We start from the raw sequence: 19,662 nt of genomic DNA on the forward strand, positions 1-19,662 counted from the left end.
TCCAGCACTGGCAGGGGTACGCTTTACAAGGCCTTTGCCAGTTTTATGTCACCCCAGCAAGACACTGTCACCTGTCCCCAGTCTCGGCAGAGTAGGGCTGATCTTTACAGAAAGATGGTGAGGGAGTACGTAGCTGACCATACCATCGTCCTAAATGATCACACAGCTCCCTACAACTACTGGGTTTCAAAGCTGGACATGTGGCACGAACTGGCGATGTACGCCTTGGAGGTTCTTGCCTGCCCTGCCGCTAGCATGTTGTCCGAGCAGGTTTTCAGTGCAGCTGGTGGCATCATCACCGATAAGCGTACACGCCTGTCGACTGACAGCGCTGACAGGCTGACGCTTATCAAGATGAATAAAGCCTGGATTTCTCCGCATTTCCATTCTCCACCAGGTGAAAGAAGCTGAACCTGAATAATGTATGCACTCCTCCTCCTCATTGTCCTCCTTCTCCTCCTCTTTGTACACTAAAGCAGAGGAAACTGGCTATTTTTTTGCCAGGGCCAACTGGCTCTGGCTATAGTACTCTATGTATTTAATTTTTCTGGAGGGCCAACTACCCTGTCCTCTGTTTTAAACAATTTTTGGGAGTGCCACATACAGGCACTCAATCTATGTAATTTTTCTGGAGGACCAGCTACCTGCTCCTCTGGTTTGAAAACTTTTTTGGACTGCCACATACAGGCACTCAATTTATTTAATCTTTTTGGAGGACCAGCTACCTGCTCCTCTGGTTTGAAAACTTTTTTGGACTGCCACATACAGGCACTCAAACTATGTAATGTTTCTGGAGGACCAGCTACCTGCTCCTCTGGTTTGAAAACTTTTTTGGACTGCCACATACAGGCACTATCCAAATTAAATTGTCTCCATAGCAGCCTCCACACGTCGTCTTTTTAGCTGCCTTCACACGTTGTCTCCATTGCTACCTCCACACGTCATCGCCATAGCTGCCTCCAAAAGTAGTCCATATAGCTGCCTCCATACATGGTCCCCTTATTAAACGAGCTGTGTCAGGCAGAATTTTGGATTGTTTTCATGGCTTCCATGTTAACTTTGTCGCCACCCTGCTGTGTAATCCACAAAATATACTGGCAAACTTTTATCATTTACCAATATTATTTCAGCGCTTCTTGCGCATCTGTTTACATTCCCCTCACCCGCCAGAACCCAAACTTATAAGAACGCTACTACACTTGATCTTATACAAAAGGTTCTTAGAAGTGCTGTTTGGGGAGTAGCCTAGAGACAGGGGCTTGGATTGGCGAAAGCTCGCCTGGCAGCGGAGCGCCAGCTCCATCCCAAGATCCAACTAACATAGTTTTAACTGCAGCACCTTTAATCTACTACTAGTTCACTGCCTCCATACATGGTCCCCTTATCAAACGAGCTGTGTCAGGCAGAATTTTGGGTTGTTTTCATGGCTTCCACATCAAACTTGTTAACTTTGTCGCCACCCTGCTGTGTAATCCACAAAATATGCTGGCAAACTTTTATCATTTACCAATATTATTTGAGCGCTTCTTGCTCACCTCCTTTGGTTCCTCTCTGCCACCCATTGGTTTTAAGCCTGAGTCCATTTGGGGTATGTTGCCAAGACACTCTCTAGCCTGCCGCTGCTGCCGCTGCCTCTGCGTAGTCCCCTATAGTGTCAGGGTCAATTATTGGATGTTTTAGATGCTATCTAGCCTCATTCGGTCACTCTGTCATTGCCATGCTGTTGCCCATAGTTTTGGCATAATGGTGCAATTAAGCAGCCTCAGAGGCATCCATGCATGCTGCCCCTGCTGTTTCCTGTCCATTTCCGTGGTGTTTCCATCCTTTTCTGAGGTTCCCAGGTGCTTGGCCAAGCTTCCCTGTGCAGATCCTTGGTCCCCTTGAAAAATGCTCGAGTCTCCCATTGACTTCAATGGGGCTCGTTATTCGAGACGAGCACTCGAGCATCGGGAAAAGTTCGTCTCGAATAACGAGTACCCGAGCATTTTAGTGCTCGCTCATTTCTAATTCAGACCCGATTCAATTTTTTTCAAAAAATAATTGATGCATCTACCAATGTTTAAATTATTTGATCATACTTTCTTTATTTTTACATCTTCTATTTTACAAAATCTCACTAAGGCTAGCTACATACCTTGATGTAGCCCTCCATTGTAGGTATATGCTGTGTGGATTCCTAACATACTCTTACAAAAGAAGACAAGGGTGAATAACACTGTGTGCAGATACAGTGGGATACGTTGTCCTGTTGTCCCTCCGTCCTGAAAACAAAATCCAGTGAATGTTGAATGTGTTTCCCCCGGTGATGTCACTGTCCTTATAGTTTTAAAGTAAACGCTCAGCGGAGGCCGGGGGTGGATGCAATATGTAGCATCCATCCCCTTTAGGCACCAGTGGCCTCCGGTAAGTGTATATGGCACTTAGCAGGAGGGAGCTGGATGGAAAGAAGCACCTTGATGTTGTTGGATGTGTATTTTATAGGAGTTTTCTTGCCTTATATGCTGAGTGTATGTAGCAAGTACAATTTGAATGTAGCTGAAAACTATAAATTTGTTATTATAGCATTATTTTTCAGCATTTACATGAGTAAAACATTTAAATTGTATTAAATGTTAATATACAATATCCTTACTTCACTTGGACCTAGGTGTATTGCAGACAACAATTTAATGAGCGGGTTATGTCTGCCAGTAGTTATGCACCAATATCTCCCTTCATCGTCCCACAATCTATTGTTAATTTGCCTTTGGCTGTCATACAAAGGAGTCATATTTACTGAGCTTAATTGCTCAAACAAAAACAGGCGTGATCTAAGCACATGCCCGCGGGCGGCACAGAATAGATTACACGACCCTTCACGGCAAATTGTCATATTTTGTTCTGATTAATTATAAAACAGCTCAGGCTCTCTACAATTATCATTCATTTAGCCTCGAGGACACGGAAAGCATTGCATTATATAAAATCTCACATTATTCCCCCTATAGGGAGAACCACACCAGTATACTTTTGTTTACCACCACATTAACAGATTGAAATGTAGTCTGCAATGAAAAGCACGCACCGTGTAATAATACTAATAATATAATGATCTTAATGTGTTACATAATGGCACTGAACATCTCTGTGCCTGCAAAGTATGCTGCATAGCAAGAGTCAATGGTAAATTATATCTTAACCTCCACAATAAGTTTGGATGGACAGGATATCTGCAATGAATGCATTCATTATCAGAAACAAGTACAAAACGTGGATGGGTTTCTCTGATACTTGTGTTGGTGACATAAGACACATTTCCTTTATGGTAATTATATTGTCATCTTGGATTAGTACAGATCTTGGATAAAAATTGGAAAGAACTAAAAATACCTTATCTATGCCAACCCTCCCCCATATTAAATTCCAACTAGTGGGAGAAGAAATGTAAGTTATAACAATGTGTACATTTAATATGCCTTAAAAAAAGAAAAACTTCTTCTCCGGTGCTCTAGAGTTTTGGTGTATTCAAATCCAGATGAGCTGATATTTCAGTGGATGGTTACCTAGAATATTCCAGATGCCAGAAACAACTTAAAGGGGTATTCTCGTCTGGACACATTGGGGCAGATTTACTTACCCCGTCCACCAGCGGCGCGGTGGATTTGGGTCTGGCCTTGATTCACTAAGGTAGTTCCTCCGACGTCCACTAGGTGGCGCTGCTGAGCTGAAATGCACTCAAGTACACCGGCCTATTCCTGGTGAAGGTAAGTGCAAGCTCTGCGACACTTTTTGGTTTTTTAAATGCGGCAGTTTTTCCGAATCCGTCGGGTTTTTGTTCGGCAACGCCCCCCTATTTCCGTTGCGTGCATGCCAGCGCCGATGCGCCAAAATCCGATCACGTGCACCAAAATCCCGGGGCAATTCAGGGGAAATCGGCGCAAATCGGAAATATTCAGGTAACACGTCAGGAATAGTAAATGACCCCCATTCAGTTTCATTCATGTGCCATATATAAACATTTCTTCATTTAGATGTTATTAAAAAAAATGTTCCTATGTGAAGATAATTTCTCATAAATGTAGTCATATGGTCCTTTAGAAACAAGACTGTGTCCTTGGTTACGGCCACCTCTGCTGGAGAGATTGCACAAAGAACCAAAAAGTTTCTGAATATTAAATGTCTGAGGAGTTACTCCAGGTTCCACAGCCGTCCTGTAATAATGAACTCTGAATCCATGTGGTCAGGCTGGGCTCAATAGCGCATATATCTGGCCACCGCTGCCAAAATGTGAGGTGGTCTTATGCGAGGGAGCTATCTCGTATCTTGGGGACAACATGGCTACATTTTTGAGAAATTATCTTCACACAGGAACATTTTTTTAAATAACATCCAATGGAAGAAATGTTTACATATGGCAAATGAATCTAATTAAATGTAAATGCCCAGATGGGAATGTCCCTTTAAACAACGGGGCAGATTTATCAATCTGTCAATCACAGCTCCCCTTTAAAATATTAATGAGCACTGGTAAAATGAAAGCTGAGCTGTTATTGGTTGCCATGGGCAACTAGAAATAGTCTGACTTTCAGACAGCTTGATAAATCTGCCCCCAATAGGTTTTTACTGTATAGAAAAGTGAACATATACTATTGTCATTGTGCCAAATTTCCTTTTGTATTTTCTGCACAAAATTATTTAAAAGAATCATTTCTACTTTGCCAAATTTCCGACATTCAAAATATTGATGCAAGACAATTAAGAAAAAAATAACCAAGTCATTAATTGATTAATCAATTCCCATAATATCGAAAAAGAGGATAGGGATTGTTGAGCTGTGAAATGCATGAGGTTTTTTTTTCCTTAGATGGCTATAAGACCAATATTAGTAATTTCATTATCTTAGCAACCAAAATCAAAGGTTAGCTAAATGTGTTTTTGTATTGAGAAATCTGGCTATTATTGTGAATTGATCTATTAATGATGTGTCCCATTATAATATTGGTGGCATGCCAAGGATCCCTGTACGCCTTTCTTCTATAACCATTGCCTTCTTATACCCTTGGTTCAGTAATGTTCTCACCTCTTATGGCAACTGCACAATTTATAAAGTCCTTGCATCCCTGTATGGTCATACAAATCTTATGTCAAGAGTTACTGCATTCCAAAAAATTCCAACATGGCTTTCAGTCAAAATGAGATTCCTTTACGTTCCAATTTCCCACCGCTCTTCTTTTTCATGATAAAGTAGGAGCCTGACCAATTCATTAATACCATTACCATTTATTTTACAGAAATAGAAACATTTGCTTTGATTTTTTACTTGTATTACAAGAATTTGTGGCTTTCATCGCCTGCTGGTTTTGGAGATTTTATCTTGATTTTCAATAACTCAGTTAAAAATAAATGGGTACAGAAACATTATATGTGGCATTAATCTATATGTCATTCTGTGTGCTTTAGAGGAGTTTTTCTGCGTACTAGGTTTCCCAGGCGTACGTGTAACTCGTGTCTAAACAGAGGAAAACTTGGGATCTGCCTTTCACCAGCATATTTATATTGAAGCTGTATGTCGTAAGCTTTCCGCACTCTTGCCTGGAGCACTGTATAGGTTTCCTATAATGATTTCCCAGAATGCTAGATTTTTAATTATGCATTTTTTATATATTCCACACTCAAAGATATTAGTCTTATCTTCCCAACCCTACTGAACGCAGGCACATACTGGAGTAGTTGACTTTTTAGAATCCAATTTAAAGCTTCAGAACTGCCCAATAACATAGTAGGAGATTAAATCCCTCATCTGGATGTACTAGTTTTACTGAACAAAAAATAAGGGATTCTGTAATAATAATGTTCCGAGTATCAAATTTTAGTGTAAGTGGAAGTAACACTAAATAGGAAATATTTCTTTAGTCTATTTAGCTTTATAACCAAACAATGTTCACATTTCCTTTTACAGTAGAGATCCAGATCATGTAACCCTTTTGTTTGTAGGGCCTTTCTACTGTGAAGTTGAGGTACCCACACTTCCTAAAACACCACAATGTTGAGAAAATACTGAACACTAAAAATAGAAAGTACACACAAATCTAATCAATTTATCGTTTTCCTTTTATCCTATTTTATTACATATTTATCAAAACAGGATAATGAGAAAAATGTAATGCAAATGTCTATGTGTCTCCTCTCCTGTTCTCTCACTGTCATTTGTCTGGGAGTAAGACAACTGGCTGTAAGGGAAATATCCCTGCTTTGTCTTGGCCTTGTCTTTAGTAATAAAAAAATGGTTAAAGGAAGCCTACCATTTGGAAATGGCCATTCTGACCCACACATACCTGCACATAAGTGTAGCTGAGATGATGCAGGAACATATTTTGGTCGAGCATATAATCCGGCAGTTTCATTATAAAATAGATTCTTATATTTGCTGTATACCCACTCGGCGCTTCTGTGTGTGGGTCACAGCGCTTGTGCATTAGCATAATAGGGCAGCCATGTAGAGTGCCGTCCCCGCCTTCCCCCACCCTCCCGAGAGCTTGCAGGAGCATTAGGACATGCGTACCGCCAGGGGTGTACCAAGCCTGTCTGCTGCCTGAGGCGAGCCATAGAGAGACGCCCCCCCCCCATATATGTATTATATCAGGGAATGTCAGGACCAGATCCATCATATTGGTTGGGTGTAAAAATAAAGAAATGCAAAATGCATACAGCGTGCCGCCATATAGTATAAGATAGATAAAGCATATCGTACCGCCATGCAGTATAAAATGCATACAGTGTACCACCATGTAGTATAAAATGCATACAGCGTACTGCCATGTAGTATAAAATGCATACAGCATATCACCATATAGTATATAATGCATACAGAATATCGCCATGTAGTATATAATGCATACTGCATATCGCCATGTAGTATAAAATGCATACAGCATACTGCCATGTAGTATAAGATAGATACAGCGTGCCGCCATGAAGTATATAATAGATACAGAGTTTGCTGCCTTGTGCAGCGGTGGCGGTTTCAGGCCGGGAGCAAGGGTTGGGGGGGAAGTCGGGAACGGGGGAAGAGGGGGTCGGAGCCGGGAGCCAGCAGCCCAGCAGCGAGGGGGGGGGGTTTGAGAGCCGGGACTGTGGGAGGGGTGGGAGCTGTGAGCTTAATTTGGGGGGAGTGGAGCCGGTACCGCAGGAGCGGGGTCGGAGCCGGGAGCTTGTGTTAGGGGAAGTGCAGCCAGGACCGTGCAAGCGGGGTCAGAGCGGGAGCTTTCGTTGGGGGGAGTGCAGCCAGGACTGCAGGAGCGGAGTCGGAGCCGGGAGCTTAGGTTGGGTGGAGTGGAGCTAGGACCGTGGGAGCGAGAGCAGTGGGGGGAGTGGCGGAGTTTGGGGCCGGGAGCGGAGGTATGCGGGGAGCAGAGATATGCGGGGGTGGGAGTGTCGGCCAGCGGCCGGAAGCACGGAGATGGACTTAGCACTGGAGTGCCGGAAGCAGCGGGGAGCAGCAGGGGCGGGCGCACAGTGCCAGCGGGGAGCATGGTCCTGGACAGAGGGCTGCAACACGGTCCTGTCCAGCGGCAGCGGGGGTCAGGCACACGGTGCCTGCGGGGAACTCAGTGCCGGCTGGCGGGGAGTGGGAGCAGACTCGCAGAGCGCACCCGCCGGCCCCCAGGGCGGCTGCGCGTACTGTCACAGAAGTCTAGTGCTATCTCGAGACTTCGGCGAGGAGACTGTCACCTTAATCACCTTAATTCAGATTTTTGTGTAAATCTGCCTCTGACCAGGTCTAGAAATTAGAACTGTTTTCAACTTTTGGAGATTTTTTGTTTTAATAAGTTGCAAATTCACAGACCAAACGCCACATGTATCAATAAAGAAAAACCCTTAAGATACATCTGACCAGCAGGAAAGCCAAGAAAATCTCAAAAACCAGACAGCAAAAGCCAAACTTGTGATACATGTGCCCCACTGAGTCCTTTCAGGTGCAACATCCCCCACTGGGGCCTAGACTTTTCTTGGAGCCTGGAGGCAGCCGGGACCCAGAATACCTGAGTGGCTGGCGGTTGCAGCCTAGACACACTGATTTATAATAATATCACTAACTTAGAGCAAACAGTGATTCCTTTTACCACTAAACAAGAATAAATAATACCGCAATACAGTAATAGATATTAACACTATACAGGAATAAATAATACTGCTATACACAGACAGGGATAAATATTACTGCCATATAGGCAGGGATAAATATTACTGCCATACATTGAATCATCTTCATCTCCTGGAGTAGTACACTCCCTGCATTGCCAATACACACAACGGCTCTCAGAAATAGTGGCGAAGTCACGTATCAGGACTAAGAAAGGAAAGAAGGTTCTGGAGGAAATCATGAAGAGATCCTGTAAGTCCTCTCCCCTCTCTCTACTTGTGTCATATGCTGCTGTGTGTAGTAGCAGCGGAGAGAGTGTATAACTCTATGTGCTGCCACTTGTTTTGAGTTCATTGGTACCACCAGAACACCAGTACAGTTAATACAACAGAGAGGCCCGGGGATTCTCTGGAGCTTCAGCCCTACTGTAGCATCTCCTGCTTGGCCAGGGGAACCAGTGCCGAGGATGGTGCGCATGCCCAAAGAGAGAGCTCTGCGCCCTCTGTGGCTGGTGTGCCATAGGTTTGCCACCACTGTCCTAGAGGGTTCATGACTCCCTCAAACAGCTCCTAACCTGGAAAGGGGCAACTACTCCCTTGCCATTGTATTGGCGGGGCTGTTGCACAGGCCTTATCATTAAGCGATTAATAAAAGCTAACACAGGGACAGCAGTCTTGGTTGTACATTTCTATGTAACTATTATTCCTATTTTCTTTATTGTGACTAATGCACATTTCAGTGCCACTATCTACCTCCAGACTAATGCACTTGCTTCAGACAACGTCTTTATGGTAGGTGCTCTCAGAGATGCTCTCAGAGAGGAACTGTTTATCTTAAGTGTAAATATTGTTCAATAAATTAATGAAATAAAGCGTGGGCAAGTCTGAGAAAGCCCTCAAAGCCATGATGTAACTTCCTCTTCACAACAGGAAATAGAGCAGTGGAGAGGATTCTCGTCACTTTGTACTCATTTATCACGGATTCCGTACAATTACCTCGAGGGAAAATAACTTGTACAGGACATTCATTTCTGCAACATATACAGACGTCCTTACAACAGTAAACAGCAAGTAAAGATTCCAAGAAAACCTAGTACATGTAATGAGACCAACACCGGATGCAAAGAAGACAAAATACCACAAATAAGGCAATAAATATGCACATGAGTTTCCTGGATCTTTTCCTTTGAAGAAACCAAAATGCTGAGATTGCTATCAGTAGAAAAACAAAAGTAATACAGAAAACTTGACCAAAACTAATCTTTCAATAGTTCTACAAAATTAACAGAGCTAATAATAGACGTATCAGTCATTAGATCTGGGTTGATCATGCATGGTGGTATTACTTCTAAAGATCCCACCACTTGTTTCCTACCACACAGTCAAGTGTATAGAAATATTTTTCCACTGCTCATGTATTTATTAAAAGCACATGTCTTTATCGAATAACGTGCATCAATGAACTAGGCTGCCGCCTTCTTTGCTTTGTTGTAACGGTCTTCACAAAGAGGTAAAGGGACCCTCTTTAGTTTTATACCATCTGAAAAGTATTTTGGCTTCTACAAAATTTCATTTTTTTGCACACATGAATTCATACAAAGATGATTTGCTGCATTCTAAAGGGTTTCCTAAGTAATGCATAAAGCAGCCCAAGACCTAAGAACATCTGACTTACCAACAACCCCTACTTACATCACCTCTCCACCCTCTGTGACCTCTGGTAAAGCTCTCTGGGTGCTGGTAATTTACTGATCAAAGGAGGAGTTATCAAAGATGTCTGTGATGAAGCTTTCAGAAACACAAAAATACATAAACATACTTATGGTATACATATTTTCCATAAGAAAAGACCTACAGAGCCTATCTTGTTTATATCCCAAAAATTGGGAACATGCTTAAAAATTCCCTTTTAGCCAATCAATGTCAGGCATAGGTCAACACTGCAGTCAGTGATTGACTAAGCAGAAATCTCTAGTAGGGATCATCTAAACCCAAACCTGAAAGTTCTGTTTGAGTTCGGGTATCAGACCTGAATGCCCATCCCTGCTGGTAACACTTGCTGGCACCAATTGTGGTTATTACCCTTCAAATGTTGCCGCCACCAAAGCCCATGATGTCAAGCTGAGCAATGGTCCTCCAGAAAATGTCAGAATGTTTTGCTGGTAGCATTTAAAGAGTTAATACCCATGATTGTGGGTGTTGACAGCAGGGGCGGCACCAGCACTGGACATACCTGGGTAAGTGCCATGTTCCAGAGAGTAGCAATAAGTAGAAGAGGGGTTAATACCATGTTATTATGCCAGCCTCCCCATTCAAAGCCATGTTACATATTTATATCGATGAAAAACCCTTGAATAACTAATTAATTAGAGTAAAACCTATTCAATGGTGCAACAAATGGGAAGATGTTTTAGTACATCTTACCAATTCTTTCAATAGAGAATTTTATTATAACTTAGTTATTGACATTAGCCTTTTCTTTATGTGGAAATAAATAAGACACTGATCACAAGACAAAACCTGAAAAAATCTCATGTCTTTAACATTTTTTTTGTGATTTTCAAATGCAGTTGTCAAATAACTTTTATGCATCCTACCACTGTAAGTTCATATCCAAATCAACACAGAAATCCAGATTGTCAATGGGGCACATTTACTAAGGGTCCGTCGGACGCATTTCCGTTGGGTTTCCTGAATTTTCTATTTTGCGCTGAATTGCACAGGGGTTTTTGGTGCACGCGAGCGGATTGTGGCGCATCGGCGCGGCTTTTATGCAACACAAATCGGGCGGCGTGGCCGTGGGACAATCCGACTGATTCAGACAAACCATGGAATTTAATAATGAAATTGTGTCGCAAGATCAGCACTCACATGCATCGGGAAGAAGAAGGTGAACCCCGGCGGACCTCAGCGGGGAAGTGACACATGCAGGAAATTGCATTCATCTTAGTGAATTGCGGCAGCTCCGAATCCTCGTCGGACATTCCAGATCGGCGGCGTCAACGGGATGGGTAAGTAAATGTGCCCCAATATGTTGTTTAAACATTGAGTGCTCTTTATGGATCAAGTATTTCTTATGACCAAGTCCACTGTCTATCCCACCTATGTAGCTTCTGACTTAGTGGTTGCTCAACTAGGATTGGTAAGATCATTTCTCTTAGGCCTCATGCCCATAAACGTATATGGCATTTGTCTGTCTAGCTCAAAGCCGCCATTGACTTTATGCACCATCATGGTACGGTGAGGCTTCCTGGCTCCTATGTCCCATCTCCAATGGCTGAAAGCATTCCCCTATTTCCAACCCATTGCAGCACATGCTCAAGTGCATTAGGCTTTAGTCAAATTTTGTAGTTAAAACAAACTCATATCCCAGCTGGAAAAGTCTAAACATTAGGAAGCAGAATGCTGGTGGGAGGTCACAAACAGTATAGTGATTATTAGGTCTCCTGGAATCCATTATGAGATGTTCACCAATAACAAAGTCTACGGATGTATTCACAGAATATCATTCTTAAAGCAAATGTACTGCAAGTGTCCTAAGGTCAAGTAAAGTTGGATACAAACACTTCATAGCTGTCAGCAAAGAGCTTTCTCTGTGAGAGTGCAATAAGTAGCCCTTTTGTAATCACTTTGGATGGGGTAGGCTATGTCTTCTATTTTTCTTTTTTTTCTAGGATGGGGTAGGATATTTCTTCTTTGTTCTCTATGTCATACTGGATCACCCCTCCAACGGTTAAATGGTATCATCTCCTGTATAACAACAGTGAAGAGTTAAAATATTCTAATTTTGCTGATTGAATATATCAGGATACGCTACTCATCGCCCTTATTTTAGTCACCTAGACAGTCAAGTGATCTTGTTACAATCGGGATATTGATGATGAAATTTGATTTAATGGCTGTGTAAAGGAAAAAAGTGTCTGTAATTCCAGAATAACCTGATAGTTCAACAGAAATGTGATGCACACAATAAATCCCTTTAGGTTCCTAATCTGATCAACAATGATTGATCAGACGAAGTGTATCAGTATCATCACAATCCTAAAATGCAATGTAGTGTAGCCTGCGCTTTGTGTATGCCCCATCCAAGGCATATTTTAGTACCTGGTATGTTTGACATTATATGACATTTTTGCTTCTATCCACTTTCTAGATGGACTTTCTGCTTTCCAAAACTTTCTGAAGATGGAATTCAGTGAGGAGAACATTGAGTTTTGGATGGCTTGTGAGGATTACAAGAAGGCTAAGTCTCCAGCCAAGTTGGCAGCAAAAGCCAAGAAAATCTATGAAGAATATGTCCAAACAGAGGCTCCCAGAGAGGTAATTGCATACAAGAAGCCTTTATTAGTTGCTGGCTACGCACCCAGTGGGCTGTTCCTCCCACACACACAAGCATGTTCTACTTGATCAAGATACTTAACCACTGGAGAAACCAAGAACCATGCATTAGAGAGTCAGGGGGTTCCAAATATATTTGGGGACCTTTTAAGGTTCTGAAAAAAACTGTTTTACAACTTTACCATGCTGTCTTATCATATACTACTTAGGGAGCCAAAAGACAATAAAGATGTGGAACAATTTACCCAAGGGGATCACAGTCCTGGATCCTTTGCTGCATGCAGAGTCGGATAGGAAATTGAAGTTGAGGATTAACCACTAAAGTGTGATTACAGAACGACATCTTGCTCGCAGAATAGCTTATTAGAGACCCCAAGATCTGTTCTCATTAGACGCTAGATCCGTAGACGCAAAACTCTGTAATACAGCTAGCAGACCACACAGAATACAGTCTACAGTCTGCAAACATAAAATTGTTATGGGTTTTAAAATAAGGCTGTTTTTCTTAGTAAAGTGTTTTTATCACGGGGAAAAAAGTAAAAAAAAAATGTTTTTAAAAGAACAATACAAATTTATACTCTTTATAATTGTGCTCACCCATAGAATACAGTTATCATTTATATTATATTTATATTATAAAGCAAACACCATACACAAAATTGCATTTTCCCCCCAATTTTCCCACAAAATGGGTTAATAAAAGTTGTAATAATTTCTATACACACCAGAGTGGTGCCATTGATAAAATGCAACTCAGCTTGAAACAACAAACCTAATATACAGCTATGATGTCTGAAAATGCAAAAATTTGGGGGGTTTTGAAAGGAAAGGGTGGAAAGGGTTGAAAAAATGATAAAAATGCTCTGATATTTAGGCCCAAAATTGGCTGATCATTTAAGGGGTTAATTACACAATTATAGCATGCTGCTGCCTGTATACTGCTCCATGACTTGATTTCAGAGCTCTGCGGACACAGCTTTGAACTGAACTGTTTGTATTTGGTTACTTGGTGTACATTTTGGTCACATTAGGTATACGTGAAGAACTAAGGAGGACTAAGGCTGTGTGCACAGCACCATAATGCCCCAAACCTTGTCCATAGCAACCAAGAGGGTTTTGAAGGACTAAGACTATGTGCACAGCACCCTAATGCCCAAAAACCATATATTGTCGGTCAGTTGTACTATGCAATATCAATTTTCTGTCTGTTTTTTGCAAAACCACTTCTATGTTTCATGCCACCTGGTGTTCTTTTGATGTAATCTCAGTCTGTCCACCTAATGTGACCACATTCCTAATTTCATGTTTACTACCAGTCTTACCAGACTCGCTTCCTGGTTGCAATATTGAATGGAATTGGTTACATGAGATTTTGAAATAATTTACCAAAATTTTAGCTAACGTAATAGTGGATATATCCGTATTTCCAAAAGGGGCCAGCACTTAGAGATACATTTTATGTATTGCATTATCCGGTGGGTGATGTGAGGTAGACATCTGGCATACGAACCCTGTTGCTGATTGACAGATTTTTTTTCCCTTAACCAGTAATGGAGACAATCTAACAATCAGCAGCGGGTGGTTGTTTCCATATCATCCATTTCACACATATATTTGTAACACATGAGCAACCAGACAGGTTTTTCATGTTTTTTATGTTCCCTGTAGAGTCCCACTGATATCCATATACGTCCTATAAATTGATAGCAACCCTTCTAATGAGTTAATGCGGTTCAGATATTGAGAAGAACATTTTCTAAGAGTCCTGATCATCAGTATTGTAGCTTTTTTGCTTTTGGCCATTCCACAGTCACATTTTCACACTATTAGCTTTCACAAGGGTTTCCTGTGAACATTACTCTTACTTTCCAAGCTTCAACATTATTTTCCATCATCAATAGAGAAACATTATATCTAGAGATGAGCGAACACTAAAATGCTCGGGTACTCGTTATTCGAGACGAACTTTTCCCGATGCTCGAGTGCTCGTCTCGAATAACGAACCCCATTGAAGTCAATGGGAGACTCGAGCATTTTTCAAGGGGACCAAGGCTCTGCACAGGGAAGCTTGGCCAAACACCTGGGAACCTCAGAAAAGGATGGAAACACCACGGAAATGGACAGGAAACAGCAGGGGCAGCATGCATGGATGCCTCTGAGGCTGCTTAAACGCACCATTATGCCAAAATTATGGGCAACAGCATGGCCATGACAGAGTGACAGAATGAAGCTAGATAGCATCTAAAACATGCAATAATTGACCCTGACACTATAGGGGACGGCATGCAGAGGCAGAGGCAGCAGCGGCAGGCTAGAGAGTGTCATGGCGACATACCCTAAATGGACTCAGGCTTCAAACCAATGGGTGGCAGAGAGGAACCAAAGGAGGTGAGCAAGAAGTGCTCAAATAATATCGGTACATGATAAAAGTTTGCCAGTATATTTTGTGGATTACACAGCAGGGTGGCGACAAAGTTAACATGGAAGCCATGAAAACAACCCAAAATTCTGCCTGACACAGCTCGTTTGATAAGGGGACCATGTATGGAGGCAGTGAACTAGTAGTAGATTAAAGGTGCTGCAGTTAAAACTATGTTAGTTGGATCTTGGCATGGAGCTGGCGCTCCGCTGCCAGGCGAGCTTTCGCCAATCCAAGCCCCTGTCTCTAGGCTACTCCCCAAACAGCACTTCTAAGAACCTTTTGTATAAGATCAAGTGTAGTAGCGTTCTTATAAGTTTAGGATATGCCGGGTGAGGGGAATGTAAACAGATGCGCAAGAAGCGCATGATGCGCATGGAGCTGGCGCTCCGCTGCCAGGCGAGCTTTCGCAAATCCAAGCCCCTGTCTCTAGGCTACTCCCCAAACAGCACTTTTGTATAAGATCAAGTGTAGTAGCGTTCTTATAAGTTTAGGATATGGCGGGTGAGGGGAATGTAAACAGATGCGCAAGAAGCGCTGAAATAATATCCCTAAATGGTAAAAGTTTGCAAGTATATTTTGTGGATTACACAGCAGGGTGGCGACAAAGTTAACAACTTTGATGTGGAATCCATGAAAACAACCCAAATTTCTGCCTGACACACCTCGTTTGATAAAGGGACGATGTATGGAGGCAGCTATATGGACGACTTTTGGAGGTAGCAATGGAGACAACGTGTGGAGGCTGCTATGGAGACAATTTAATTTGGATAGTGCCTGTATGTGGCAGTCCCAAACATTTTTCAAACCAGAGGAGCAGGTAGGTGGCCCTCCAGTAAAATGGGATAGATTGAGTGCCTGTATGTGGCAGTCCCAAAAATTGTTCAAACCAGAGGAGCAGGTAGGTGGCCCTCCAGTAAAATGGAATAGATTGAGTGCCTGTATGTGGCAGTCCCAAAAATTGTTCAAACCAGAGGAGCAGGTAGGTGGCCCTGCAGTAAAATGGAATAGATTGAGTGCCTGTATGTGGCAGTCCCAAAAATGTTTCAAACCAGAGGAGCAGGTAGGTGGCCCTCCAGTAAAATGGGATAGATTGAGTGCCTGTATGTGGCAGTCCCAAAAATGTTTCAAACCAGAGGAGCAGGTAGGTGGCCCTCCAGTAAAATGGAATAGATTGAGTGCCTGTATGTGGCAGTCCCAAAAATTGTTCAAACCAGAGGAGCAGGTAGGTGGCCCTGCAGTAAAATGGAATAGATTGAGTGCCTGTATGTGGCAGTCCCAAAAATTCTTCAAACCAGAGGAGCAGGTAGGTGGCCCTCCAGTAAAATGGAATAGATTGAGTGCCTGTATGTGGCAGTCCCAAAAATTCTTCAAACCAGAGGAGCAGGTAGGTGGCCCTGCAGTAAAATGGAATAGATTGAGTGCCTGTATGTGGCAGTCCCAAAAATTGTTCAAACCAGAGGACCGGGTAGGTGGCCCTCCAGAAAAATGGAATAGATTGAGTGCCTGTATGTGGCACTCACAAAAATTGTTTCAAACAGAGGACCGGGTAGGTGGCCCTCCAGAAAAATTAAATGCATGAAGTATAGCAAGAGCCAGTGGGCCCTGTCAAAAAATAGCCATTTTCCTCTGCTTTACTGTACAAAGAGGAGGAGAAGGAGGAAAATGAGGAGGAGGAGGAGGAGTGGATCAATTATTCAGGTTGAGCTTCCTTCACCTGGTGGAGATTGGAAATTCTGAGAAATCCAGCCTTTATTCATTTTAATAAGCGTCAGCCTGTCAGCGCTGTCAGTCGACAGGCGTGTACGCTTATCGGTGATGATGCCACCAGCTGCACTGAAAACCCGCTCGGACAAGACGCTAGCGGCAGGGCAGGCAAGAACCTCCAAGGCGTACAGCGCCAGTTCGTGCCACATGTCCAGCTTTGAAACCCAGTAGTTGTAGGGAGCTGTGTGATCATTTAGGACGATGGTATGGTCAGCTACGTACTCCCTCACCATCTTTCTGTAAAGATCAGCCCTACTCTGCCGAGACTGGGGACAGGTGACAGTGTCTTGCTGGGGTGACATAAAGCTGGCAAAAGCCTTGTAAAGCGTACCCTTGCCAGTGCTGGACAAGCTGCCTGCTCGCCTACTCTCCCTCGCTACTTGTCCCGCAGAACTACGCACTCTGCCGCTAGCGCTGTCAGAAGGGAAATACTGTTTCAGCTTGTGCACCAGGGCCTGCTGGTATTCATGCATTCTCACACTCCTTTCCTCTGCAGGGATGAGAGTGGCAAGATTTTGCTTGTACCGTGGGTCCAGGAGAGTGAACACCCAGTAATCGGTGCTGGAATAAATTCTTTGAACGCGAGGGTCACGGGATAGGCAGCCTAGCATGAAATCTGCCATATGCGCCAGAGTACCAACGCGTAACAATTCACTCCCCTCACTGGCCTGACTGTCCATTTCCTCCTCCTCCAACTCCTCCAACTCCTCTTCTTCTGCCCATACACGCTGAACAGTGAAGGACTCAACAATGGTCCCCTCTTGTGTCTCGCCAACATTCTCCTCCTCTTCCTCCTCATCCTCCTCCACCTCCACCTCCTCCGATATGCGCTGAGAAACAGACCTCAGGGTGCTTTGGCTATCAACAAGGGAATATTCTTCCCCCGTCTCTTGTGACGAGCGCAAAGCTTCCGACTTCATGCTGACCAGAGAGTTTTTCAACAGGCCAAGCAGCGGGATGGTGAGGCTGATGATGGCGGCATCGCCACTGACCATCTGTGTTGACTCCTCAAAGTTACTCAGCACCTGACAGATATCAGACATCCACGTCCACTCCTCATTGTAGACTTGAGGAAGCTGACTGACCTGACTACCAGTTCTGGTGGAAGTTGACATCTGGCAGTCTACAATCGCTCTGCGCTGCTGGTAAACTCTGGATAACATGGTCAGTGTTGAATTCCACCTCGTGGGCACGTCGCACAACAGTCGGTGAGCGGGCAGTTGGAGGCGGCGCTGCGCTGCCCTGAGAGTGGCAGCATCTGGGCTGGACTTCCTGAAATGCGCACAGATGCGGCACACCTTCGTGAGCAAATCAGACAGATTGGGGTATGTCTTGAGGAAACGCTGCACTATCAGATTTAACACATGGGCCAGGCATGGCACATGTGTCAGTCTGCCGAGTTGCAGAGCCGCCACCAGGTTACGGCCGTTGTCACACACAACCATTCCCGGCTTGAGGTTCAGCGGTGCCAGCCACAGATCAGTCTGCGCCGTGATGCCCTGTAATAGCTCTTGGGCGGTGTGCCTTTTGTCGCCTAGGCTCAGCAGTTTGAGCACCGCCTGCTGTCGCTTAGCGACGGCACTGCTGCTGTGCCTAGAGCTACCGACTGATGGCGCCGTGCCCACGGATGGTAGTTCGGAGGAGGAGGTGGAGGAGGGGTGGGAGGAGGAGGAGGCATAGTAGGCCTGAAACACCTGGACCGAGGTAGGCCCCGCAATCCTCGGCGTCGGCAGTATATGAGCAGCCCCAGGGTCAGTCTCGGTCCCAGCCTCCACCAAGTTAACCCAATGTGCCGTCAGCGATATATAGTGGCCCTGCCCGGCAGCACTCGTCCACGTGTCCGTGGTCAGGTGGACCTTGTCAGAAACGGCGTTGGTCAGGGCACGGATGATGTTGTCTGACACGTGCTGGTGCAGGGCTGGGACGGCACATCGGGAAAAGTAGTGGCGGCTGGGGACCGAATACCGAGGGGCGGCCGCCGCCATGAGGTTGCGAAAGGCCTCGGTCTCTACTAGCCTATAGGGCAGCATCTCCAGGCTAAGCAATCTGGAGATGTGCACATTAAGGGCTTGGGCGTGCGGGTGGGTTGCACTATATTTGCGTTTCCGCTCCAGCGTCTGGGGTATGGAGAGCTGAACGCTGGTGGATGCTGTGGAGGATCGTGGAGGCGACGATGGGGTTTTTGGGCCAGGGTCCTGGGCAGGGGGCTGACTAGCAGCTGACACAGGGGAAGGAGCAGTGGTGTGCACGGCCGGAGGTGAACGGGCTTGTTGCCACTGAGTGGGGTGCTTAGCATTCATATGCCTGCGCATACTGGTGGTAGTTAAGCTAGTAGTGGTGGAACCCCTGCTGAGCCTGGTTTGGCAAATGTTGCACACCACAGTCCGTCGGTCATCCGGTGTTTCCTTAAAGAACCTCCACACTTCTGAAGATCTAGCCCTCGCCGCAAGAGCCCTCACCACGGGAGCTTCACTAGTTGACAGTGGCGCTGATGCACCAGCTCTGGCCCTGCCTCTCCGTCTGGCCCCACCACTGCCTCTTCCAACCTGTTCAGGTCGAGGACTCTCCTCCGTCTCAGAAGCACTGTGTTCACCCGGCCTCTCAACCCAGCTTGGGTCTGTCACCTCATCATCCTCCGATCCCTCAGTCTGCTCCCCCCTCGGACTTCCTGCCCTGACAACAACTTCCCCACTGTCTGACAACCGTGTCTCCTCATCGTCGGACACCTCTTTACACACTTCCACTACGTCAAGAAGGTCATCATCACCCACAGACTGTGACTGGTGGAAAACCTGGGCATCGGAAAATTGCTCAGCAGCAACCGGACAAGTGGTTTGTGACTGTGGGAAGGGTCCAGAAAACAGTTCCTCAGAGTATGCCGGTTCAAATGGCAAATTTTCCTGGGAGGGGGCAGACTGGGGGGGAGGAGGCTGAGGTGCAGGAGCTGGAGGAGTGGGGATTTCGGTGACATGGGTGGACTGCGTGGAAGACTGACTGGTGGTGGACAAATTGCTCGA

At 44.6% G+C, this 19,662-nt stretch overlaps 1 protein-coding gene across 1 annotated transcript in view; it reads left to right on the forward strand.

The window, feature by feature from the left end:
• The window catches only part of LOC140103529 (regulator of G-protein signaling 5-like), an 88,328-nt gene that overhangs the window by 34,577 nt on the left and 34,089 nt on the right, over positions 1–19,662 (forward strand). The window contains exon 4 of the mRNA XM_072126624.1: positions 12,275–12,441. Within this exon, the coding sequence (XP_071982725.1) occupies positions 12,275–12,441 (167 nt within the window). The remainder of the gene's footprint in view (positions 1–12,274; positions 12,442–19,662) is intronic.

This window comes from Engystomops pustulosus, chromosome 10 (genome assembly GCF_040894005.1).
Source record: "Engystomops pustulosus chromosome 10, aEngPut4.maternal, whole genome shotgun sequence".
Classification (NCBI taxonomy): domain Eukaryota; kingdom Metazoa; phylum Chordata; class Amphibia; order Anura; family Leptodactylidae; genus Engystomops; species Engystomops pustulosus.